Below are 27,564 nucleotides of genomic sequence, written 5' to 3'. Positions count from 1 at the left end.
GTTGGTTGCAATTTCAGTTTAATCCACCAGAAAAGACAGAACAAATATTATGGTTAAACTCAAATATAATAATTGATTTAAAAAATATTGGTATAATCTTTATAAATTATATCATAATTTACGAGTTGTCACACAGGCAGCTAACAAAAATATATGGAAATGTCTACTCTACTCAAGATTACAACCAACAAATTGCAGCATTATTGCAAAAAAAATTGAAGAGGCAAGTGAAAGATGGCCCTGCATTAAAGATCAAAATTGGTTAAAGAAAATTGTGATGAATAAAAAAAGTATACCAGTTTAATTTAAGAAGCAAAAACTTGACATCTGTGCCATATAGACTGCAAAATAGTTGGGAAAAGATTTGATGTACCCATTCCATGGTTTATGAACTGATACATATGTTTCCACGTACTGTAGTTCAATGGCTGCTTTTACACAGGCAGCCCAGTTCTGATCTATTACCACTAATTGGAAAAATATCAGTACAATACCCAAACGTACATACAGAATATCATATTTGTACTCAGACACACATCACACCTCCCTTAATCGCTATTTATATTGGAATTCAATGTCTTGATCAGAAAAACACATCTGAATTGTTAAAACCACAAATCTTAGCTTAAAACGTGAATTGAAAGCATTCTATTGAAGTTACACACTTTCAGGAAAGGAAGGATAATAAACTTCGTAAGATATGTAGTCTTACAATAAGAGAAGAATATATGCAAAATAAAATACAAAATCAAGTGGACTTAAAGACCATAACATGTGGCAGTTAAACTTCTTGACACAATGAGTTGCCATGCATCCAGATTTTTCAATACAAGGCAAGAGTTTCTCATCAAAATCATTTTCAGTGAACTACCAACCAAATCCTTGTGTGCATTTAACCAGGTGCAGCCTCTTACCACTAAACAAGGAATCTATTGCATACCAGTATGTCGGCTTCACAGCTAGGTTCAGCAAGGTGAGCTGAGAGAAACAACTACAACTGCTGTGGACAGAAGTGTGCTAGCTAGATGAGACTGATCAAATATGCTATAGAAACCTGAGGTAAATTGTCACATTGTTTCACATACAAGGGGAGTGCCAGGCACTGTGTTGAGGCATTTGTAACACAATCACATAAAAAAAAATTTGACCTTTATTTAACTAGGCAAGTCAGTTAACAACAAATTCTTATTTTCAATGACGGCCTAGGAACAGTGGGTTAACTGCCTGTTCAGGGACAGAATGACAGATTTGTACCTTGTCAGCTCAGGGGTTTGAACTTGCAACCTTCCGGTTACTAGTCCAACGCTCTAACCACTAGGCTACGCTGCTGCAAAATATTTAATAAACGTTCAACTAATAACACAACAAGGGGGATTTCAATAACATCCCTGGCTCAAGAAAAAATAAATAATTAATGGATTCAAAATGCGCATGTCCTATTCTGACACAAGTCAATCATTTACAGGTCCAATTCCCTCAAACTATTGTCTCACCATACGGTCTTCTCTCATGCCAAAAGTTGGCAAGATCCATTCTGAAAGTGAAACCATTCCATTATGGGCTGTGATGTATGGGAGCTAGATTTACTAGGTGTTAAAATGTCCTCCTCTAAAGCTATATTTTTACTCTTTGTTCAATTTTTTTGCCCTATGGAAATAGCACAGTTGCAAACGCTTAGTAAGTCTGTCCAAATATTTGTATGGCTTGGAGACGCATACCCCACCCAAACCTTTTTCCTTCCCCACATCACAAAATAAAAGATGTGGGTGAGGGATTTCTTCCTCTCTCAGCTATGGGAGGCCCAGTCAGGAAGAGTACACCAACATACCACCAATCATTACAGACTATCATAGTATCATTAAAGGACGGGGTACCTGTGATTGGGCCACTCTAATAAATGTACATTAGGCACCAAATTGAGGAAAACAGACTAAAACAGGGGAGGAGCTACCTGAACTTGTCCAATAAGAAAAGCTAATTTCCATTTTCCGTTGTGAAAGAGGTTTGCTACGTTTTGCCCTAATTAATAAAATCATGATGTATTTAAAAGCCACCTAAAGATAAAATGGCACAAACCTGTCATTCTTGGTGCCATACAACAGCAGTAGTTTGTATTTCTCCATGTCTCCCTTCACCTATCAAAATAAAGTTGTGTTGCAAAGTGCAATGAGTCCCCCTTCCTCCCCCTAACCACAGATTAAATACCCTAACCAGATGAAATTCACCAATTCCCATCCTAACCATAACTATTATTAAGCGGATAAAAATATTTGGGATTATATAAAAAACATTAAAAAGCATCTCAGAGTAGGAGTGCTGGTCTAGGATCAGGTCCCCCGTCTATGTCATCTAAATCATTATGATCTAAAAGTCCAAATGTATCCTAGTTCAGCATTCCGAGAGGCTTTGAGAATACGGACCCTGACCATGGACCAGTGGTTAGAAGCAGACTCCACCAAGTACCCACCCCCCCAGCCTTATTCTACTACAGTCCACCGTAGAGGTGGATCTTGGCAAAGGAGATGGTCTCATAGTAGTCCTTGTGGCCTTTCTCGTAGATGACGAAGATGAACTTCCGGTCCTCCGCCCTGCCGCTCGTAAGTGATGTCATACAGGAGTAGCCGCTTGGCCCCGCCCAGATCTGGACGGCCTTCTTTTCCCATGACGTGCCATTGGTCAGAGACCAGCGCAGGGTTAGGTTGACCCCTGGAAGAAAGGAAAGAGAGAGACAGAGAGGAAGGGAAAGAAAGCAAGAGGGACAGAAAGGTTGAAGGAGGAAGTAAAAAAATAAACTCACCACTATTCCCCTTTCCCACCCATTCTGTCCACCAGAGGGCCCCAACCCAACCCCATAGTCCTTACTGTGAGTACTGTCAGCTGGGTTGGTGAAGTACATCACGCCTTCCTTCTGCAGCGCCCCTGCCGCTACCACAGGGTCTATCAGGGTGGAGTCAAACAACAGCTGCTCCAAGGGTAGTGTCTCGCCCCCGTCCAGGCTGCGCACCACCATGCGGCAGCGGCAGTGGTAGTTGTTCTGGTTGCGCACGTTGATGACGATGCTTCCGTCCTCCATTTCTACAGGCTACAGGGGGGGGGGGGGGGGCAGAGAAGAGTTTGATTGAGGCACTGAGGTGAGCCCGATGATGGCGTTTAACTGATAAAAGCTAATACAGTGTTTCTCAAGCACTCCTCATCAAGGGATACTGATGGTTGTTGCTCAGATTAATTAAAAGTTAAAGTTGTCCTACAAGGACTTGCTACTTTAGCTTTCCAGTCCCTGATACAAAAAAAGTTGAGGAACTGCATTGTAATCAGTATACAGCACTACTGCATAAAACCAGAACAAAAGCAATGGTATGCCGTCCTTTTGAATAAGATTTTTTATTTTTTTATTTTACCTTTATTTAACCAGGTAAGCCAGATGAGAACAAGCTCTCATTTACAACTGTGACCTGGCCAAGATAAAGCAAAGCAGTGTGACAGAGTTACACATGGAATTAATAAACATACAGTCAATAACACAATAGAAAAGTCTATATACAGTGTGTGCAAATTAAGTATGATTAGGGAAGTAAGGCAAGAAATAGGCTGTAGTGGCAAAATAATTACAATTTCGCAAATAAACACTGGAGTGATGCATGTGCACTGGGGTGCAAAGGAGCAAAACAAATATAAATAAAATAAATAACAATATGGGGATGAGGTAGTTGGTTGGGCTATGTGCAGGTGTAGTGATCGGTAAGCTGACAGCTGATGCTTAAAGTTAGTGAGGGAGATATGTCTCCAACTTCAGTGATTATTGCAATTCTTTCCAGTCATTGGCAGCAGAGAACTGGAAGGAAAGGTGGGCAAAGGAGGAGTTGGCTTTGGCTTTTTAAAAGTTGGGATTTAATGGAATTGAAAATGTTAGTTAGTGGATGCTCTTTTTGTACAGAGCCAACAACAGCAGAGTATTGTTCAACTAAGGAAGTGCATTATATATACAAATCCTAAGGATTGTGATTCAAAGGAACCCCCAGAAGGGTCATCCTCAGAAGGGTCATCCCTTGAATAAAAAACAAAGTATGTGGCTGTTACGTTAACCACGCCCCGATATCAAAGGAATGGTTCACCAATAAAAGGGGTGACCATAAAGCTTCTGGTTCTTCATATACCATTTAATTTTTTTTATTTTACTAGGCAAGTCAGTTAAGAACAAATTCTTATTTTCAATGACGGCCTAGGAACAGTGGGTTAACTGCCAGTTCAGGGGCAGAACGCCAGATTTGTACCTTGTCAGCTCGGGGATTAGAACTTGCAACCTTTCAGTTACTAGTCCAACGCTCTAACCACTAGCCTACCCTGCCACCCCCATGGATATTCATATACCATATCAGGACTCTGATATGTCATGGGTACCAGACCCTAAGGACTCTATGCCTCACAGCCCTCCTCTCTACTCCCGTCAGGCAAGCCCCCCGACACCCCCTACATGTACACAGCCTGAGGATGTGTTTGATGGGATGGTCAGTACTATTTTTGTGGACACCATCAAGACCTCTGTAGCCACACTTTTAGATGTGGCGATTGGAGAGTATAAGAGAAAAATGCCCCGGTTGTGAGATCAATCACCCCAGCCAACGACGACCTCCGTGTTTATATGACCCACCCAGGTACTTCTTCTTAAACCACTTTGAGGAGCTGGTGAAAAAAAATACTGCGGTCCAGCCGCTTTATACCATCCATGGTCAGAGCCCTGGAGTCTTAGGGTCTTGTGCCATCTATTCCCAGGGTTTACGGTGTAACCGAGGCTTTCCTACATGAACTGAAGGAGGTGATCTACATACACAAGAAACTCAAAGAAACCAGACACGCACTGGTGGACGACAAAAAATACAAGGAAGCTGAGGTGGCTGAGGTGGTGACTTTCTGGCTCAATAAACCCCAAGAGAACGAGTAACAATATATATATTTTTTTTATTTAGATATAAATCAATGTTGTTAGAGAGATGTTAGAGAGAATAAATACATTTTTTTCTTTTGAGAGAATTTACAAAATGTTATGCAGCAAACAATGTATCGCTCGACAAAACCCACAATACAGGCGTTATGCAGCGCGTGTTAAAAATGGAGCAAATCATGAGTCATGTAAGACATACGGGGAAGACTCTACAATGGACACAACTGGTATCCCGTCTTGTGGATGATTCTGAAGAACTAGAAACATCCTTGTCTAAGATTTTAGTTTATTTGTTGGAAACATTATTTAATTGTAACATGTATCATATTTGTTGTTTATATAACAGGTGTATGCGTTTAAAAAAAAATTCAGCGATACAAGCCTGTAAATGTAAACCAAGTATACAAGGTGTTGCATGCATGGGTCATTGAGAAAATGGGTACTAATATCCTGCTACGTATCCTGAAGTGTATGGATACGTAATACTTGAAAAAAATATTTGCAAAAATAAAATGTTCTCGTTATTTGAAAGGGGCTTATTAATGTTTTGTACATCAGAGGCAAGAAGGATGGTGGAGCAGATGTTGAAAGACATTTATTCTACCCCCTCTAACCCAGGTTCTTTTCAGGGGAAGGAGAGGTTCCAGAGAGCTATAGCTGAAGAAACAGGTAGCAGGTTAAGCGATGCGCAAGTGAATGATTGGCTAGCAGAGCAGGATTCTTACACTCTGCATAAACCTGTGAGAAAACAATTTCCACCAAATAGAGTTCTCTACTCATCCCTTGTCCCCGTTTCAGGCAGATCTATGTGACATGCAGGCCCTTGCAGACAAAAATGACAGAAATGGATACATGCTAATACATGCTAATACATGCTAATTGGTTATAGATATTATCTCCAAAATAGTACTTGTAAGGGTCTTTAAAAAAATAAGAGTGGGGCAGAGGTGACCCAGGTCTTTGACTCTATCCTGAAGAAAGGAGGAACACCCAAGAAAGTGCAGACTGAAAGCGTTAAAGAATTTAATAATATTGTACATTTTGCTACAGGTTCGGAATTGAAAGCTTCATTTGTTGAAAGCGTTAACAGAACTTTGAAGGAGAGGATGTGGAAATACTTTATGGCTCACAACACCCATAGATGTGGATATAGTTCAAGATTTAGTGAAGGGTTATAACTACAGCTACCATAAGAGTATACAGATGTAGCCCTCCGAGGTCTCTTCTGAAAAGTCTTTAAAAATCTGTATGGTTTGTTCTCCCTTCACCATAAGAAAAAAATATATTTTAAATTCATAGTGGTGGACTCGGTACGTTTATCCAAGTTGAGGGGTGTTTGACAAAAAATATGAGCAAGGTTACAGCGATGAGTTGTTCAGTTACCAAATGTCTACCACGTATACCCCGTCTACAAGTTAAAAGATTATGATAGGGAGCTTATAAGGGTTCCTTTTATGAGAAGGAACTACAGAAGGTACAGCTGGGTAAAGACAAAGTCTTTCACATGGAGAAGATTCTGGATCAAAAGAGAGAAAAGGGTCAAAAATAACAACATATCAGTGCGAGAATTGTACAATCTATTCCTGGCTACCGGGAGGCATCTAAAAGATCTTTACCTACTGATAGAAATTATTTTGCAGAGGGGTACACATTGTATGTGTTCAATTTATCACCTGATGATGACACCTCAGGAAATCTGTCTGTGGTGTCCCAAGGTAACCTCAGGCTGGAAATGCGTTTCCGTACACCTTGAGCTTGTACAGTTAGTATGATTGTTTATACACGCTCTAATTCAATCTTGGAAGTTAATGCCCAAAGTCTTAGTGGATTATTATTAAGATGTTAAGGATCGTTGAGCAAAAACATGAATACCCACGAGCTAGAAGGTCTCATGAGCCGCTTGATTGGAAAACAATAGTGGAGTATGGGCTTGTGATGAACTACCTATTGAGAAATGGAAGGAGCGACCGGCCATGTCTATTGTCAATACCCATCCTAAACACATGCCGGGTGAACATTGGCTAGCTGTGACATTAGAAGATGAAGAAAGATCAACTCTTTTTGATTCCTACAGCTTCCCCCCCCAGATTTTCACATTTCCCCACATCTATTAAACAGTTTTTGACCAAAATTGGATCAAAGATCTACTACAGCATCAAACAAGTACAAGATAACCTTTCCACTACTTGTGGTCAACACCGTGTATTCTACCTATGCCAAAGAGCCAGTGGAGTTTCTTTTGAAGATGTTATGTCTCTTTATAATGATGATTTCAGAAGTAATGATAGCGCCGTATATTGGTTTTGTTCGAAAATATCAAGTGTTCAAGTATGTGTCCTTTAAGACCCTGTAATCAAGGTGTGTGCTCACGTCAAATGTTTAAAGAATGTCACAAAATGTTAAATTGTATAATTTTTTCAAATAAAATATTGAATTAAATAAAAAATAATTCAAAAGTCTAACCACCCATACGTTCAGGGGTGAGCACTCACCCATAAATGAGTTATCAGCCCTTTCAAAAGGGGGAAGGGGTTGCTAGAACATCTTTAGGGGTGCTGTAGCTCTTTGAAGGGTTTTGTTTTAAAGTTTGAATCTGTTGACAAAGCTTATAGTTTGGTAGACCTGAAAAGGGGGAATGTTGAGGATTGCCAGGGCTTTAAGAAACTGATGCCACCCAGGAGGTCTTCTGTCATCAGCAATCTTGTGGGCTGCTGTGGTACTTAAGCAAGTCCATCAGAACAAACCTCTGCAACTGTTCCATGAGTGTGTTCAGGTCAAGTCGACCATAGGCCGTGGTAAATGCGGCAAGAAACACATTTGCATTACCCTGGGGTAGAACACACTTCTTGTTACGTCTCCATTTCACTAGGGCAATGTCTTGACTCAAGAATGAAAAACGTGAAATTTCGTATTGGTCCGAAAAAAACTAATTCCATAAATTCTTCGGGACCCTTAACGATCAACGTTGTTAGCATATTGCTTCTCTGGGATAGTTTGCCCCAAAGCGAGTTTAAATACAATTTTGACAGATTTATTTTGGTTTTGTTGACCTCTATTCTGTCAAGGTCAAGACATATACCTTTCTCTGTCGTGATAGTCCTGAATGTACTCGTCTTTGCTCTCTTGATCAGTGACCGATGCAGGATACCCCGAAGCCATTTTCTTGCATCTCAAGGAGGTCTTGATGTACTCCTTAAAAAAAAAAGAGTGTCTGATTTCCTGGAACAGTTCCACACTTCAAAGATTTTGGCCAGAAGATACCCCTTCTCTAGAGCCTTAGAGAATTCAACGGTGACCCATACACCTGTCAGGGCTCTTTCTTGATCTGAATTATCACAAGGCTTTTCCTGGTTGTTGTTTTCACTGCAGGTGCAAAAGGGGAAATAAACATATTCCTTGAGGTTCCTTGTAAGGCAACACTGGCAGAAACAACCCCTGGGGAGGGTAAAAAGTTGCTTTAAAATCAGACCAAAATAGTTTTGTAGTAAGTCAAGGTCACGGTGAATAATTTCAGGATGACCCATAGGATAACAAGAGGAACTCATTACATGAGGATAAAAGGGGTGTAAAATCTACATCCTATTGTCTCATAGGGTTGCGCTACATACCGTAATGTCAAAGCATTGGTACGACCTCCATACAAGGCCTGTCAGGGTTCCAGGGGTTCTGGTGTGTCAAAGCTGGAAAGCAAAGCTCGAACATGAGGATCAGACTAAGTTCTGTCTACTCGTGAGCCCACATCACATTCACTTTCAACCCATAAGTAGCCTGTAAAGATTCCAATTTGTCTTGGAACTCCTGGTACATATCCCCAAAAGTATTTTGGGTTAAGACACAGATGGCCTGGGGCACAAAGCAAGATTTACAACCATGGAAGAAACAACCGTTGTCTCAACACTGTCCATCTCTGTGTATCCATCTACGTGATACGGGCCAATGGCCTTCTCCCCACTATTCAAAGCATGTTGAATAAAAATGTTTTTATCCTGGGCCAAGTACTCCAACCATTGAATGGACCTGCTCGAGTATGACTTGAATTGTCGTCGGTAGTTGTCAGGCGATGGAATAGCTATAGATGCTGGAGGTAAAAAGTGTGTACAATAGGTTTTCATGCATGCCGATGCAATAGTTGTACAACTCCAGGGGTCAATCCCGGCATCTTTGACCTCTTCTCTGAATCTGAGGCATCCGTCACAAAATATAACCACATCATTGTCACAGTAGGACTCCATCTCTTTACGGAAATCAAAAGGTATTATGACGTACTGTCTCATACCAAGTAATGAATCTCTCTCTTTGGGAGACATTTGATCACACACACACGTATATTTCGGGGCTGGGATAAGATCCAATATAATGTAGATTCTCCTCAGATGTGAAGAAATGAGGAAATCAACTTTTCACAGATTTCTCAAAACCCTAGGCCTCAGGCATTTGAGCCAATCTCATGGGTAAGAAACTTAAGCTGTCAATGCATCTCTGGTTGAAGGCGGGGTCTACAAAACAAGATTTTACTACCTTGCGCTGACACTGGGTGCAACGCCTTGTTGTATCAAGATGTTCAAAAGAAGATAGGAATCATAGGCTCTATGATTGTACTGGCGTTGTAGGCTCTAGTTTCTGTACTGGGGTTTTCTGAAGTGTTTTAGAAAGAGTAGTGCATAATCGGGTCCCTCTGCCGAACACTTTTCACCTTTAAAAGTCATGGTAGATACAAAAATAGGCAAATAGGCAGATTGCTGATTAGTCTCAAAATCATAAAAAAAATATATTACTCTGAATGTTCATGTTCAGCCAAGGGCTGAATATAGCACTCGTGAGGCATTTCTTGAACCAATCCAGTGTCTCTGCTTTTCAAAGGCCCTTTACAGATTGGGCAATGTATGATCCCACACACTAGAGGTTTAGGGTTGTCAATTTTAAGGAAATTAAAGCTACAGAATTGTAAATATTTAGCATTCTTGAAAATACACATGCAATATGTCAAATTAAAGCTTGACTTCTAGTTAATTCAGCCACAGTGTCAGATTTCAAAAAGGCTTTACGATGAAAGCAAACCATGCGATTATCTGAGGACAGCACCCCATGAAACAAACACAGACAATCATATTTCATACCGCAACACAAAACTCAGAAATAACGATATAATTCATGCCTTACCTTTGAAAATCTCCTTTTGTTGGCACTCCAATATGTCCCATAAACATCACAAATTGTCATTTTGTTCGATTAATTCTGTCGTTATATATCCAAAATGTCCATTTATTTGGCGCCTTTGATCCAGAGAAACACCGGTTCCAACTCGCGCATCATGACTACAAAATACCTAATAAGTTACCTGTAATATTTGTCCAAACATTTCAAACAACTTTCCTAATACAACTTTAGGTATTTTGTTCCGCAAATAATCAATACAATTTAAGACGGGATAAATTGCGTTCAATTCCAGATGAAAACAAAGTGGAGCGTGCTTTCAGGTCAAGCGCCTCTAACAAACAGCACGCTTCACTCTACCCTCGTTCTGAACAGGGCTACTTCTTCATTACACAAAGGAAAAACATCAACCAATTTCTAAAGACTGTTGACATTCAGTGTAAGCGATAGGAACTGCAAGCATCTTTCTAGTAAAATGGCTTGCCATAGAAAACTCATTGAAAACAGATTGACCTCAACACAATATTCCCTGGATGGATTGTGCTCGGGGTTTTGCCTGCCAAATAAGTTGTTATACTCAGACATCATTCAAACAGTTTTAGAAACTTCAGAGTGTTTTCTATCAAATACTACCAATTATATGCATATCCTAGCTTCTAGGCCTAAGTAGCAGGCAGTTTACTTTGGGCACCTCAGTCATCCAAACTGCTCCCCTAATTGCAATTTTTGGTTAATTAAGGATATGAGTTCAGGGGTTTGTTCATGTGTTTGGGTTATTGATGGGGAGGTTGGCCCTAACGCATTAATTTGGTTAATTAAGGATGTGAGTTCTTCTGGCATTCTAGAAGTAGCCATGTTACATACAGTTTTTAGCGCTTGTTTGGGCGTTTTTTAAAATCAGATTGTTGTTTAACAAGCGGGGCATTGTTCTATGCCAGAAGGATAGATATTGACTGTACTGACGCCTTAGTAAAGCAACCATACGTTTGTGTAGCTGAACCTCTCTGGCTTTTAGAGCCCTGTAAAAGGCCGTGAGAAACCTATCTTGACGATCTATTTCAGGATCTGGGTCCTCATTGAGAATATCTTCAATGAATATTGTTTCTACCTCAGAATTGACTGTAACAAGCTGTTTGGCCGCTTCATATACACAGTCTTCCTCAGCCCTGTCATTTAAAGTGTTGAAATTATCAGGTTTCGATGTTTTACTATGTATGTCCTGGGCACCCTCTTCCTCTCGACATATTGGGCCTTTTGTGTCGGTATACACCTGGGAGGAGTCTGAAAGAAAAATATATACAAAAGTGTATTAAAAAGAAAATATATATTATATAAAAATTTCAATTTCAAATACATTTCGGATATATTAATATATTAACACAGTTCTCACTGTTAGGACTTGGGGTTTAGTTAAATTACCTCTGGTTGTTTGATGCCTGCTTTTCTGAGGAATCCTCGATAATGGGGTTCCTATCTCTATGTCCTCTGGCTTTGTAGATTCTGCATGGTTTGTATAGCCATCATTGGAGACTTAAAAAAAAAAAAAAACATTCTATCAAAAAATGTATAACTAATAAAAATGTAAAAATATTATAACAGGTCATAACGTATCCATAGAGAGCATGCTCTTGAATCCAATCGTTTTCAGACCAGTCGCCCTTCTCGGGCTGGGGTGATTCTGCACGGTGCACTTATGCCAAAATATCATGATGCGCCTTAGGTGCTAGATTATATAGCGATTGGGTAGAGTTTTCTGGGGGTGTGTATCTGTGTGTTAAATCTGCGCTTCTTGTGTTTGGAGTTATGGGAAAACCGGCCGTACAGAACGGTAGAATATCATCGGTTTCAGCGCCCCCGAAGTCGTTCATAGGTAGAGTCCATATTTCTTTGGGTATTCTTGTTTAGGTCTCTGTCCCCTGTAAACACAAGATTAGCTTTTTTAAATAATGTACACACTTTTGTTTAATACTTAATATATGAAGATTATTACGCCTTTTTATTCTTTGGACTTACGTCGAAAATTGCTTGAGGCCGTAGGGCTGCGTAAAGAAGAATAGGCCTCCGTTTGTTCCTCTGAATCCTCATCATGGATAGTTAGTCATCTTGTTGGATGATCCAAATCAATTTTTCCCGGTAGCAGCTGTGTAAATGTCGGGTATCCTATAGACATTTTTTTATAATATTTAAAGATATTTATACGAAATAAATATACAGTATTTTAACATAAAAAAAATTTAAATAAAAAATAAAAAAAACTTACATTTGACATAAAAACATACCGGAAAATTCGATGTCCTCCACTTTTAGAATATCTGTAAAAACCATATAAAACAACAGTTTAATATTTGAGGAAACCTTAGAGAGAGACCCAAACAGTGCAGTAATTTCTAACAGGTAATATCAAACATCTCCCACAAACTACCAAACGCACACAAAATCTAATCTAATATATTATTATTTCCACATCCTCACCTTCAAAATTCTCCATGTGTAAAGGCTGTGTCCTGACTGAGCCAATGTATGGAATGAACTTACAGACCGGGGCATTGTTTGTTGGTCCCCCACGCATCCTCGGGAAATAACACCTGTTTTTTTCTGGAGACAACCTAGGTGCAAATAACCCCCTAGTGTTGATATTGTTCAGATATTGTTCAGAAACCCCCTTAGGGGGTGTCTAGGCCTATTCTATGGTGGTTGTGGGGTTTGACTGTTGCTCCCTCCATCCTTGGGAAATAAAAAAGTTGTTTTTGGAGACACCCTGTGTGCAAATGACCCCCTAATGTTGAATTGTTTCATACACAATTGCAGACACACACCAAAAAAAACACATTGTTTTGAAACACACACACACACACACACACACACACACCTCTTTCCCAGAAACTTTTTAAACATGTTATATTTAGTTAAACAATTTTACTAGGCAATATTTAACCATGCCAGAAAGTTTTTATACAACAGATATTATTATCACATTTTAATACCCTTTAAATGCTTAGATTTATAACTGTCTGTTGTAGGAAAGACTATTCATATAAAATAAGGCCTTTTGATTATTTGGAAGATTCTCTAGGTGTGGTTGACTTGATTCCTCCATCCTCGGGAAATAACACCTTTTGTTTTTGGAGAACCTATGTGCAAATGAGCCTTAGTGTGTAAAACAATGTTTAGAAAAACATTGTTTCAACACACAACTGCAGAAAAAGACACACACACATTTCCCAGAAGCCTTTGAGACCGAAAGAAAGAAAAAAAACAGATTCCTTTCATTAAAGGTGACATACAATTTTAAAACCCTTTATTTAATTCTAAATCTTTAGTACAAACCTTTTAAACATGTTATAATTAGTTAAACAAGTTTACTATTCCTTTCTTACAGAAAAAGGGGAGGCTCTATGGTCAACCATTACATCCATCTGTCTCTAAATTCCCATTTTCGGGGTCTGACCGGTTCAGACAGTGTCTCTTCCCCGCAAGATATCCCGCTCCAGCCAGGTTCCGTATGTTTTCTTTCCCTGGATAGATCAAACGTCTTGAGGCTTCAGGCTTTTGAAAATACATACAACCTAACTGATTTGGTTGTATTGGAACTATCGAATTGAGCACAAACTAAAATTGTCACTTTCAAATCAGCTCACCAGCAGACTCCCTCTTCCAGTGCTTACCCAGGCAGGGTTGTCCCACTCAGAGCCTGTTCGATCTAGCATAGCCCCAGCCGTATCTTAAGCCATTCTCTCATCCGCAGCGCAGGAGATAAACTCCCTGCTTTTGTTTGAAAAATGGTGCTGTGGCCGCTGTTTGTGAAAATCTTCACCGTTGAATCGTCCGGTTGGAAAAAGTAACCCATATGGCCGTCACTCATATCCAGCACTCCATTAAAACAATCAGGGTCTTCCCAAAGAATGTCTTCGATGGTTTTGTCATTGTGTTCTTGACACGAGGAACACAGTACACCTACAATTTGTCAAGGAGACATGTTTAACCTCTCTAGGGTATGCTAGCGACCCACCTGGCCAACATCCAGTGAGATTGCAGAGTGCCAAATTCAAATACAGAAATACTCATTATAAAAATTCAGAAAAGATACAACTATTAAACATAGGTTTAAAGATTAACTTCATGTGAATCCAACCACTTTGTCAGATTTCAAAAATGCTTTACGGCAAAAGCATACCTTACAATTATTTGAGAACATAGCCCAGCTGACAAATCATTACAAACAGTAACCAGCCAAGTAGAGTTACACAAGTCAGAAATAGAGATAAAATGAATCCCTTACCTTTGATGATCTTCATATGGTGGCACTCAGAAGACATTAATTTACTCAATAAATGTTCCTTTTGTTCGATAAAGTCTCTTTATATCCAAAAACCTCCACCGTTTTGTTAGCGCATTCTCTTCAGTAATCCACAGGCTCAAACACCGTCAAAACAGGCAGACAAAAAAAATAGAAAACTACAAACCCCCCAAAAAAACTACTTCCTGAATGGATATTTCTCAGATTTGCACCTGCCAAATCAGTTCTGTTATACTCACAGAAACTATTTTAACAGTTTTGGAAACTTTGGAGTGTTTTCTATCCAAATCTACCAGTTATATGCATATCATATCTTCTGGGCCCAAGTAGCAGGATGTTTAATTTGGGCATGCAATTTCATCCAAAATTCCAAATGCTGCCCCCTACACTAGAGAAGTTAATTTCCTCTTTAGTGTCCTGAGTTTATTTTAATTTCTTATTTAGTGTTCTGGAGTTTATCGAGGTCACTTGTAGTGTTCACAGCTCTTACTTATACTGCGGGCTTTACTTATACTGCGGGCTTTCCAATACCCCCCGGACATTACGGTTTTCATATACAACAGCCAGGCCCTAAGTTCATTACAACAGGGGGGCCAATGTGTTCAAACACATTCCACAGTTCAACGAGGTCACTTCACATTAATCGTCATGACAGCTTTAAGCTTTAACATAAACAGATGCACTATCTGGTTAAATAAACACTCACTCGAGAGGGTGAGAACTGAAGGACAGGATGTACATATATGGGCGTAACCACGTGACCCATACAATAGGTAATAAATCACTCGTTTGACAGATGCTGTCTACTGTATTCTCTCTTCCACATAGTCTAAATCAGAACCGTCCAGAGTAGCGATGCTAGGCAGCGATCGGTTGAAGAGCATACATTTAGTTTTACTTGCATTTAAGAGCAGTTGAAGGCCACGGAAGGAGAGTTGTAATGGCATTGAAACTCGTCTGGAGGTTAGTTCAAAGAAGGGCCAGAAGTATACAGAATGGTGTCGTCTGCGTAGAGGTGGATCAGAGAATCACCAGCCGCAAGAGAAACATCATTGATGTATATACAGTGCCTTGCGAAAGTATTGAACTTTGCGACCTTTTGCCACATTTCAGGCTTCAAACAAAGATATAAAACTAATTTTTTGTGAAGAATCAACAAGTGGGTCACAATCATGAAGTGGAACGACATTTATTGGATATTTCAAACTTTTTTAACAAATCAAAAACTGAAAAATTGGGCGTGCAAAATTATTCAGCCCCCTTAAGTTAATACTTTGTAGCGCCACCTTTTGCTGCGATTACAGCTGTAAGTCGCTTGGGGTATGTCTATCAGTTTTGCACATCGAGAGACAAACTTTTTCCCATTCCTCCTTGCAAAACAGCTCGAGCTCAGCGAGGTTGGATGGAGAGCATTTGTGAACAGCAGTTTTCAGTTCTTTCCACAGATTCTCGATTGGATTCAGGTCTGGACTTTGACTTGGCCATTCTAACACCTGGATATGTTTATTTTTGAACCATTCCATTGTAGATTTTGCTTTATGTTTTGGATCATTGTCTTGTTGGAAGACAAATCTCCGTCCCAGTCTCAGGTCTTTTGCAGACTCCATCAGGTTTTCTTCCAGAATGGTCCTGTATTTGGCTCCATCCATCTTCCCATCAATTTTAACCATCTTCCCTGTCCCTGCTGAAGAAAAGCAGGCCCAAACCATGATGCTGCCACCACCATGTTTGACAGTGGGGATAGGGTGGTCAGGGTGATGAACTGTGTTGCTTTTACGCCAAACATAATGTTTTGCATTGTTGCCAAAAAGTTCAATTTTGGTTTCATCTGACCAGAGCACCTTCTTCCACATGTTTGGTGTGTCTCCCAGGTGGCTTGTGGCAAACTTTAAACGACACTTTTTATGGATATCTTTAAGAAATGGCTTTCTTCTTGCCACTCTTCCATAAAGGCCATATTTGTGCAATATACGACTGATTGTTGTCCTATGGACAGAGTCTCCCACCTCAGCTGTAGATCTCTGCAGTTCATCCAGAGTAATCATGGGCCTCTTGGCTGAATCTCTGATCAGTCATCTCCTTGTATGAGCTGAAAGTTTAGAGGGACGGCCAGGTCTTGGTAGATTTGCAGTGGTCTGATACTCCTTCCATTTCAATATTATCGCTTGCACAGTGCTCCTTGGGATGTTTAAAGCTTGGGAAATATTTTTGTATCCAAATCCGGCTTTAAACTTCTTCACAACAGTATCTCGGACCTGCCTGGTGTGTTCCTTGTTCTTCATGATGCTCTCTGCGCTTTTAACGGACCTCTGAGACTATCACAGTGCAGGTGCATTTATACGGAGACTTGATTACACACAGGTGGATTGTATTTATCATCATTAGTCATTTAGGTTAACTTTGGATCATTCAGAGATCCTCACTGAATTTCTGGAGAGAGTTTGCTGCACTGAAAGTAAAGGGGCTGAATAATTTTGCACGCCCAATTTTTCAGTTGTTTTTGATTTGTTAAAAAAGTTTGAAATATCCAATAAATGTCGTTCCACTTCATGATTGTGTCGCACTTGTTGTTGATTCTTCACAAAAAAATACAGTTTTATATCTTTATGTTTGAAGCCTGAAATGTGGCAAAAGGTCGCAAAGTTCAAGGGGGCCGAATACTTTCACAAGGCACTGTATTTGTCATTAAATGACTTGCCTAGTTAAAGAAAAGGTGAAATAAAATAAGTATGAAACTAGTACCAGACTAGTAAAACAAGAGGGTTGCCTAATGGCAGAAGAGGCTGGTGGGAGGATCTATAGGAGGACAGGCTCATTGTAATGGCTGGAATGGAGTTAATGGAACGGAGTCAAACGTAGTTTCCATAAGTTTGATACCGTTCCACTAATTCCATTTCAGCCATTACAATTAGCCCGTCCTCCTATAGCTCCTCCCACCATCCTAATAACTACACGGCTATTGTACTGTGTGCCATCCTTTCCTTCCTGCTCACTCCCTCCCTGGTTAGCTTTACCTGGCACTCATCTGGGTTGAAGTCCAGGGGTTGTTTGGGCTGGTTGTAGGGGATGCTCTTCAGCGCGGCGCCATTCCTCCAGTTTCGTCCGTGATCGTCACTCAGAATGCAGAAGACCCCGTCACCCTCCAGGGTGCCATGTCCACACACCACCAGACGCCCCTTAGCAGGAGGGTAGTGCTTCTGTGAGCGGAGACATGGAGAGACAGTCAAAATAGTGTACTCTATCAAAGCACAACAGTTCAATCAAAACGACTGACCTTAGTAATAAATATTGGGGTCAATACACCAAGGTTTATTATTATACACAATATAAGGGTTAGTGTTATGATGATAGAAATTGGCCTCATAATTGACAACACAAAGGTAGGCTACAAAAGTCAGCAATGGAATCACGAGGAATGAAATATAAAAGGAGCTCTCGTCATAGGTCGGTAGAGAAGTCAAATAAAGAGGGGGAAACTACACCGAATAAAAATATAAAAATAGCAACATGCAACCATTTCTATGATTTCACTGAGTTACAGTTCATATAAGGAAATTTCAGTCGATTGAAATAAGTCAATTAGGCCCTAATCTATGAATTTCAATAACTGAAAAAAAAGGAGATGCATCAGTTGGTCACAGACAACTTAAAAAAATAAAAAAATAAAATATTTTTTTAAAGAGGTAGGTGCTTGGATCAGATAACCAGTCAGTATCTGTTGTGACCACCATTTGCCTCTCCTCCACATAGAGTTGATCAGGCTGTTGATTGTGGCTTGTGGAATGTTGTCCCAGTGCTTTTTAATGGCTGGGACATGCTGTCGTATACGTCGGTCCAGAGCATCCCGAACATGCTCAACGGGTGACATTGTCTGGTGACTATACAGCCCATGGGAGAACTGAGCCATTTTTAGCTTCCATGACTTGTGTACAGCAGATCCTTGCGACATTGAGCCGTGAATTATCATTCTGAAACATGATGTGATGGTGGCGGTTGAATGGCACGACAATGGGCCTCAGGATCTCGTCATGGCATCTTTGTGCTTTCAAATTGCTATCAATAAAATACACTTGTGTTTGTTGTCCATAGCTTATGCCTGCCTATACCATAACCCCACCATGGGGCACTCTGTTCACAATGTTGAGATCAGCAAACCGCTCGTCCACATGACACCATACACAATGTCTGCCATCTGCCCGGTACAGTCAGTTACGACACCAAACTGCAGTCAGGTCAAAACTCTGGTGAGGACAACGAGCATGCCGATGAGCTTTCTGACAGTTTGTGCAGAAACTATTTGGTTGTGCAACCCTACAGTTTCATCAGCTGTCCGGGTGGCTGGTCTCAGACGATCCTGCCGGTTAAAGAAGACTGATGTGGAGGTCCTGGGCTGGCGTAGTTACACATGATCTGCGGTTGTAAGGCCAGTTGGACGTACTGCCAAATTCTCTAAAACGATGTTATTACCATTCAATTCTCTTTTAACAGTTCTGGTGGACATCCCTGCAGTCAGCATGCCAATTACACTTGGGCATCTGTGGCATTGACAAAACTGCACATTTTAGAGTGGTCTTTTATTGTCCCCAGCACAAGGGGCACGTGTAATGATCATGCTGTTTATCAGCTTATTGATATGACACACCAGACAGGTGGATGATTTATCTTGGCAAAGGAGAAATACGCTTTTTGTGCGTACAGAACTTTTCTGGGTCCTTTTATTTCAACGAAACAATGAAACATGGGACCAACACTTTATATGTTGTGTTTATATTTTTGTTCAGTGTATATGTATTCATTAAATTAACTATATAAATTGACTCTAAGAGCGAGAGGAAGAAGGGGAGATGAAGAGAAGTCTGAAAACCTTGGATGATGGTGACCCACCTGAATGCCGAAGCCGGGCCCAGGGACGAAGTTCTTGACCCCCAGCTGGACCGAGAGGTTCCTTGGTGGGCTCCAGCTGAGTCCGTCGTCCATGCTCTCCACCAGCATTATACTGGCAGGGTCACACTGGTACTGGTGGAAGCACAGAGAGTAGATCAGTAGCACAGAGGCAGTTTCCTCATCCACCACCACTGAACCGAGGTTCAGTCCGTCAGCCAGGATGCCATCGTTTACTATGAAGGTGGTGGGAGACCACGTGGCACCTACGGTGGAGGGGAGGTATAGAGGAGGGAGAGAGACAGAGGGAGGAGGAAAATATCAGTCATAAGTAGAGTGCTGTAAATAAAAAAATGCACAGGAGTGAAGATTCACTGATAAAAAGCCATGTCAATTCAAATATGTGTACGAGTGTCTGTGTGTTTCTCTGTCCTGTGTCTGTCTGAAATGGGAATATTTAACATAAAAGTTCATATTTAATTTAGAGTTGAACACAATGTTTAGCATATTTGGAGTTATTGTAATACATCATTTCCAGGGTTCCATGTGACACTCAAGGTGCAGGCTGATGGTCACAAGACTTGTTATGGATTATTCTCATATCTGTTGATAGTGGTTGATGCCAGACTGGAGGCCGCCGGGTTCCAAAACTAATGCAATCAACTTTTACCCTGTGCAAAATACACCTATCCGGGCCAGATAAATCAAATCCCCTCAAACTGCTCCTTTTCCCCTACCCACTCAGACTACTCCTAGACAGTCCAAGCAGTTATTGCATGAGAAATGGCTTTTTGCTTAGAAGCTAGCTTTTTGACCATTTTAATTGAAAACAATCACAGTAAGGTACTTAAATTGTTACCAAGAAATGATTTGATAACCAGATAAAAACAGATCCACTTTGCCTTTAAGAGAAGATTTGCAGCTTTGATTAAAAAAGGTCCAATGTAAGTCCTTTTATTATCTCAATATCAAAACAGCTCTTACATTGAAAGGGTATTATCATAATTATTCTAACAATCAGTGTGGAAATATATATAAAACAGGAAAATCAAGTTTATCTACAATGGTACAATGGGTGTTAAAGACAGAAGAGCCTTATCAGAGAACGCCAGTTAGACATTTTCTCTGCTCTGTGCTAGAAGTGTCTTCCTGTTGCAGCTTGTAATAAACAAGTTTTATTTATTTTATCTGCAACTGCTCTCCTTTTTGTTCACCTGGAATTTCCTATTAGAATTATTCCTCACAAAATCCAGACAAAAAAAAAATACCATGATTTGGGGGATTTTCACAAAATGTAATTCACAGAATATTCATTTTGAGGAAGGATTGTTGACATATATCTAAAAGCATAATTGACCAATAATGACTCAAAGTTGGCATATTTATGTCATATTGACCTTACCCAGGCCTCCTTTAACACACTCCATAGTGTTTACTCTGTAGGTGCTACAAAGCATACAGTGGGGTCATATAAAGCTTTACCGTTAGCTCTGTAATATGAGTGCTATTTTAAAATATTTTTGAAACATTCATTTATGAATATTGAAAAATATAAACAATTAACTGTTTGATTTTGCTAAATGTTTCATATGTTGTTGAATGTAATATACTCTACGGACATATCAAAGTTCCAGAGTGGGATCTCTGATACTTTTAGCGTTATGATCCAATTTGTAAGCAGTAACAGAGTAAGGGCAGCAAGTGAATTGTGAACCACAACCAAACCCCTCCCCGTTTTCCAACGTGAGCAACTATTGGGCAGAACAGGCCGGGTTGGCATAGATTGTTGACAACATATATTTAGTCTCCAATGTTTTTTGAAAACATAAATACCATTTGCACAACGAGCACTTGGTGTCTGTCAGATGCATCGTTAGTCGTTGCTTAGCTAGCTAGTGAATTTGAGCCATATTAGCACTGACATGAAAATAGGTAAAAACACCTCAAAACAAGACATGGTATCAAGAACAAGATAAAACAAGCTGAAATTAGCCAATTACAATTCCCCACATCACAGGTTCTCATCATTGTTATGTCAGTAAATCAATTAGCAAAACATGTTTTGATTGGTAAGTAATCTAAACTTGTAGTAACCATGGTTGAATTGCCAAATGGGGGGGGGGGGCATTGATCATCAGATAGCATATTAAGAACTGCAAATTCTCTCCTCCCTATGGCAAAATGTGTACAGTTGCAGAAAATTATCTGTAAAACTGCACATTCTTCTCTCCTCCCCATAACAAAATGAGTAGAATTGCATGAAATTAATTATAATTTTGCTAAATTCTCTCCACCTCATGGCAAAATGTGTAGAATTGCAGCAAACTTGCTTTAAAACTGCAACATTCTCTACACACCCCATGGCAAAATGTGTAGAATTGCAGGATTTGTTTTGCTGTCAAAAGGCTTGCTGACTGCATGTGTGGGAATGGATGTGGGTACACAAACATGCGAGCCACTGTGGCACCTCACGATGAGTTCAATGTTGCCCATCCCTGCATTGCACTGTGTCTGACTGTCTGCTCACTCTGCCTGTCTACCTCTGTCTGTGGACCGTCGCATGGCAAGGAACTTGGCCCCCACGTCACAGGCAGACTTCTTCCGGGCCTCAGCAAAGGCCAGCAGACTGCCCTTGGGGGTGAAGGAGAGCAGTGGGATCCGGTAAGTGTCCACCTCTCCTGCCCCGCCCCTCACCCACAGCAACTGCTCATCATAGACCAGGGGGTCAATCTGGGAGAGAGAAAGAGAGACTTCATTTGCCTCACTGCTTGGCAGATGTAGCTACTTGCCAAGTTAGGCCAGGTGAAACTGAGTGGGCAGAAAGCAAACCTCCAAGTTTCCTCTTGGAAGAAGCTTGGATTTTAGCCAGCAAGAACTGAGGAGAGAGACCATTATAAAAAAGACAGCATGAGACAGTGACAGAACAAGATCAACAGGATGTGTCCATAAAATCATTCTCTGTGCCATCCAAGTTCACTAATGTAAACCCACACCCCTGTAATGTCAAGTGCCATGATCCTTCAGAACAAGTGTTACTCTTGTTCACATACCGTATGCAACCAATTCAGCAAGTGAACTCATCTGCTATTAAAACACAGGATGGATGTAGAGGTAGTAGAATAAATGTAGAGGTGCAAGAGGTTGTTGGATTGTTTTGGTCGCTGAGCTTTGCAATGGCCTGCTAGTGCAAACTTACAGCGCAAGTCTATTGCAGTGTTGATAACGGCTCTTGCACCACAACTTTCTCACACCCAAAGTCATTATACTGCTATGTTTTCTTGCAGTAAACAATCTACCAAATAGATTGGCTACATCTTGCAAAGCTGTGTAGAATTCTGCACTGTATAGGAGACGTCACACTCAAGCCTACACAGCATAACCACAGACAGTAGGGATGCTGAGGGTGCTAAGGCATCCCTTGAGAATTCATAATAATAATTTATTATTCATACAAAGTAATGCACTGGGCCTTTACTAGTATTAGTGGACCGATAGACATCTGTAGCGCAGGCACAACATATATATATATATTTTTTTTTAAACAATCACTGGTTTCCCCAAAAAAAGGTAGTTATATAACTAAGAACAGTAACTAACAGGAGTCAATAGTTGGTTGTAATTGTTGTTGCCCTGTCCCTCTCTCTGCAATTGTTATTCTAATGGAATCCAAAAAGAACAAAACCCCATCCTCAAACATTTACATCAAAAGGTGCAAAGTTATGGGCAAAGACACAAATCAACCCCATCAAATTTAATAATTTTCTTGATCAAATAACATGGAAAACAACCACTTTTTGTGCAGTTTTAAATGTATCATCCTTACAAACAACTTTATCTAAATCTACATTACTGTATTGTACATAGGCTAGTCATCTAGGTTTGTACCTGCAGACTTTCTATCACCATGAAAAAAACAAAAAACAATACAGTAATTGAGTACATTGAGACATCAAGTGGTTGTGGTGATGTGGCTCAGATGGTAGAGCATGGTGCTTGCAATGCTAGGGGTGTGGGTTTGATTGCCACGGGGGACCTGTATGAAACTGTATGCACTCAATACTGTAAGTTGCTCTGGATAAGAGCATCAACTAAAATAGAAAAGGAATGAATAAACCATTTCAGGTCGCACTGAGAAATAAGTTACATTTGCAAAGTATTCCAATAAACTGTAAAACATATCAAGAAAGTATTTTTATACTCAAGTTTTATCAGATTAACAGTTTTGACAAGATAATTATCAGACTCAAGCTAAAAATGCTGGTCAGGAATACAACCCATGACTGAAAAACCGGTTAAAATATCTGACAAGTTTCCTACCTGGCCAAAAGAGGTGCATAGACTTGGCGATAGAACCGAAAAAAGTAATGCGATCCAGCTTCGTACTCCCATCAAACCAGCACTTGTGACCATGCTGTCCATTATTCTCTCGGCCGTTCTTTGAAGAAGAAAGCTATGATACTATGGCATCAGAGCCAAACTTTGCAAAACTGTAGCGCAATAGACAAATATCACTTCCTCCTCACCGAAACCTTAAACACCGCGGTCATATGACTGAAGTGGGCGGTGACATGACTAACTTATTCTTCTTCGTCCTCTGTGGGTTTTATGGCGGACAACAACCCAAAAAGCTGTATTGCCGCCACCAACTGGACATTTTATTTTATTTTTTTAATTTAAGTAGTTGAGTGAGTTAAGAACAAATTCTTATTTACAATGACGGCATACCCTCCGGCCAAACCCTCCCCTAACCAGGACAATTTTGCGCCGCCTTATGGGACTCCCGATCACAACCGGTTGTGAAACAGCCTGGGTACCAGTGTTGCCACCTAATTTTCAGGGGAAATTGCTCGGGACAGGTCGATTTGTTGCTAAAAGTAGCTAAATTACATTGTGATATCATTGCGTGATGACATCATTAAATAATAACGTAAAACCGCGTCATTAGGTAGGATAAATTTCATTTTCTCTTTAACTAGTAAACCTACACATTCTGAACAATTATAGTTTGAAGCAGTGTATTGGTAGTTAGTTAACATGCTACCTAACTGATCAACAATTATTGGTACAAGGTATATATGCTATTTTATTAAACAAGCAACTTAGCCCAAAAAATGATGTGTGCGCTAGGCATCTCTCTCCAGCTCTCTCCAGGTTGTTATGCTGCTTGGCTGGCTAGCTGCTCAATGGTTTCCTCCAGATATTGCCACAGTTCTCGTTCACACTGTCACCATCTGCTGTGTGTGTCCGCAAGTTCCAGAAAGTCCACTCCTTGCATACGTACTGTAAATATGAAGCATCATAGATTGGCAAGGAAATCCTCTTCATCTTCACTCTCCAACTGCATTGTCACGGAGCCGGAACCAGCAGAAGAGGATGGAGCTGCCTTAAAACTGCTGCAGAACTTCATTTGGTAGTTTATGCTGGTAACAGGTATCACCAGCGAGCTTCAGTCCATACCGCACCAGGAGTATGGAGTTGAGAGTGTGCAGTGACATTCTATTTCTTAACTTTGACTTGACCACACTCATTTGGCTGAACAGCCGTTCAACTTCCACATTTGAGTGTGGCAAGGAGAGGGCAGCGAGTGCAGCTTTGCACAGTTCTTCAAATGGATTTGACCCGGAAGAGTCCGTGTAGTCATTCACTTCACTCCAAAGCTCGACTGTATTTTCAGTTGAGTCCCACCTAAACAGATGGATGTTTCTCCATTGGGAAACAATTTTATCAATTGTTTGGTGCTTATACCCCAGTAGCTCAGCTACTTTGATAATTTCAGTGGTGCCTTTTCTGTGCTTTAGTGTTTCCTTAACACTGAACAAGGCCATGTTTCTCAAGGCTTCTAGGTTGTCTGGGAGCCTTGCTTGCAGCTCCTTGCTTAAAGCAACAACGTAGTTGATGCACGGGCTCCGAATTACCTTTTCGTCCTCTGGCGCAAGACTGAGTTGGTACACCGTGCTCTCGAAAAGGTACCCAAGGTATGGTGATGGACTGCGATGTCCATCACTGGCAACCTTCAGGACATCAATTTTTGCCATTGACTACTCTGCGGCAAATTTATGTTAAGAGGTGTACCAGATTGTCCAAAAGCTTGACAGGATCTGTTTGCTCTCCCTCAAATGACTTCACTGCAACTTGTACGTCAGACAGGATTGATTTCAAGAATGTCAGGTAGACATAGTTGGTCTTGTCCATGTACATGGCGTGGAGCACATCCACCATGTATCAATGCTCATTGTCCTTGGTCAACTCAAAGTGGAGCTTCAGTTCATCCCACTGGCTCAATATACGAGTTGCCGCAGGCTTAATCGATAGCCAACATGTGGCACACACTTTGGTGATCCGCAGGAGTTTCTGGCCACAATTATTGGTGGCATACACGGCTTTGTACACCTTGCACCGTTTTGGGGATATCGAAAACCAGTTGTAGGTTTTCCTGATTAAGTACTCAACACTCCTAAGGATGGTTTCTTTGGATGCTGCACTGACAGCCAATTGTAAAGAATGGCACACACAGCGGATGAGTACCAAATTGGGCAATGCACATTCTTCCTTTATAATCTTGTGCACCCCGTTGTGCACCCCAGTCATCACGGATGCATTATCAGTGCCAATAGCCTGAAGATTCTCTTTTTTAAGGTTACACTTCTCAAGAAACTCAACTACCGCCTTTGCTATTGACCCCGCTCCAATTCAACCAGCCCGAGAAATGTGGACACAATGGTATTTTTTTTAGCACTGAAATACCGAATCACCACACCCAGGTATTTCGAGACACTGCCATCAATGGACTCATCCAAAAGGAGACTGAACTTCTCATCCCCCACATCTGATGTTACCCTTTTGAGAAAATAAGGAGCCAGTACTCCCTTAATGATTTCTATGCACTTGGTGCGGTGCATTTGGAAGTTTGTTGCTGCCACAGAATCTGAAAAGGCAGCTTTGCTAGCCGTACCTAAATGGCTGCATGCTAGCAGCGAACAATGCTCCGTAATGGCCATTGCCATAGTAGCTTCTGCAGTTATCCACTTTCTTAACCAACTGTGGTAATGTAGACTGCGTTGCGGGGTTGTACGGTTTTGATTTATTTATATTCTTTTGCTGTAGCATAATATTTTTTGATGTTATACACTTTTGCAAGCATATCTGATATGCAGTATGCACAGTATGCCTGTCAATCATCCCCAATTACTGGCTTCAGCCACAATTTAAATTCAGGTACAGACTCCTACTCTTTTCTGTACTTCTGACTGTACAATTTTGATTGAGACATGTTAATTGATGTTGTAAGTTCCGTTCAAGATCATTCATTCGTGACCAACTATATTCATTGGGTTTGTCTCGTTGAATGCATACTACTGCTGCTGGAGTCAGCTAACAACAATGATTTGCAATTTGCTGAAATTGGTGCTGGGGTGCTGCTGCCTGTGCACGAGCTGAGCGCCTGCTGCTGACATCACTCACAATGCAATTTTGCAGCCAGGCACGTGTGTTGTGACTGAGTGTGTGACACAGAAAATATTTTTGTGTGTCATTTAAAGGGAAAATGTGTGCATTTTAGCTTTTGAGTCACTTTTCAAAAGTTGCTAAAAGTTCCAAATACATTTTTAATAGTAGCTAAATTTGTTGCTAGGTGCTGTTTGGAAAAGAAGTTTCCAGGGTAGTCTGAAAAGTTGCTAAATCTAGCAACAAAATTGCTAAATTGGCATCACTGCTGGGAACAATCCAGGGTCTGTAGTGACACGTCGCGTGCGCGAGCGTCGCAAAATAAATGTAGAAATCCATGCTATTCAACTATTGCGACAACGAGCGTTTGCCTTGCCAAGGGCTAAAATGTAACTCCTTTCTATTTCTGATGCAGATCGCGCTGAAAGTCCTGCCTCTCCCATCTCCTCATTGGTTTATAGAAGCAGGTACCCATGTACCATCTCCTCATTGGTTATGCCCACGTAGGTAAAAGGCCAAATGTTTTGCCTGTAGTGGTAATACTATGAAAGTTTAGATGCTGATCACATATAAGTTCAACGACGAAAAAGCCTGGAAGGAGGAGAGATGACTAGAAATGATTTGGTTGTCCGTTTTATGTGTGAATTATGCTGGACCAGCATACACCAGCATGGACCAGCATAGTCACCAGCGTACCAGCATAAACTGGTCACCTGCATACCAGCATCACCAGCATGACCAGCTTGTCGGCAATTCTAACCAGCTAGACCATGCTGGTCAGCCAGAATATCCAGCTAACCATGCTGGTCAGAACAGCTAGACCAAGCTGGTCAGACCAGCACAAACCACC

At 40.7% G+C, this 27,564-nt stretch overlaps 1 protein-coding gene across 1 annotated transcript; it reads right to left on the bottom strand.

Moving 5' to 3' along the window:
- On the bottom strand, window positions 1-24,787 carry LOC135550086 (sialidase-1-like). The gene is made up of 6 exons (XM_064980558.1): window positions 23,589-24,787; window positions 21,812-22,001; window positions 19,275-19,537; window positions 17,405-17,587; window positions 2,863-3,082; window positions 1-2,706 (listed from the first exon to the last, which is right to left on the bottom strand). Exons 1-6 carry the CDS (start codon window positions 23,688-23,690, stop codon window positions 2,486-2,488), a joined length of 1,179 nt encoding a protein of 392 aa, XP_064836630.1. The 5' UTR covers window positions 23,691-24,787; the 3' UTR covers window positions 1-2,485.
- Between the last annotated feature and the right edge of the window lie 2,777 nt (window positions 24,788-27,564).

This window comes from Oncorhynchus masou, chromosome 12 (genome assembly GCF_036934945.1).
Source record: "Oncorhynchus masou masou isolate Uvic2021 chromosome 12, UVic_Omas_1.1, whole genome shotgun sequence".
Taxonomy (NCBI): Eukaryota; Metazoa; Chordata; class Actinopteri; order Salmoniformes; family Salmonidae; genus Oncorhynchus; species Oncorhynchus masou.
The sequence above is the reverse complement of the archived record's forward strand: the minus strand, read 5'-3'. Positions and strand labels throughout refer to the sequence as shown.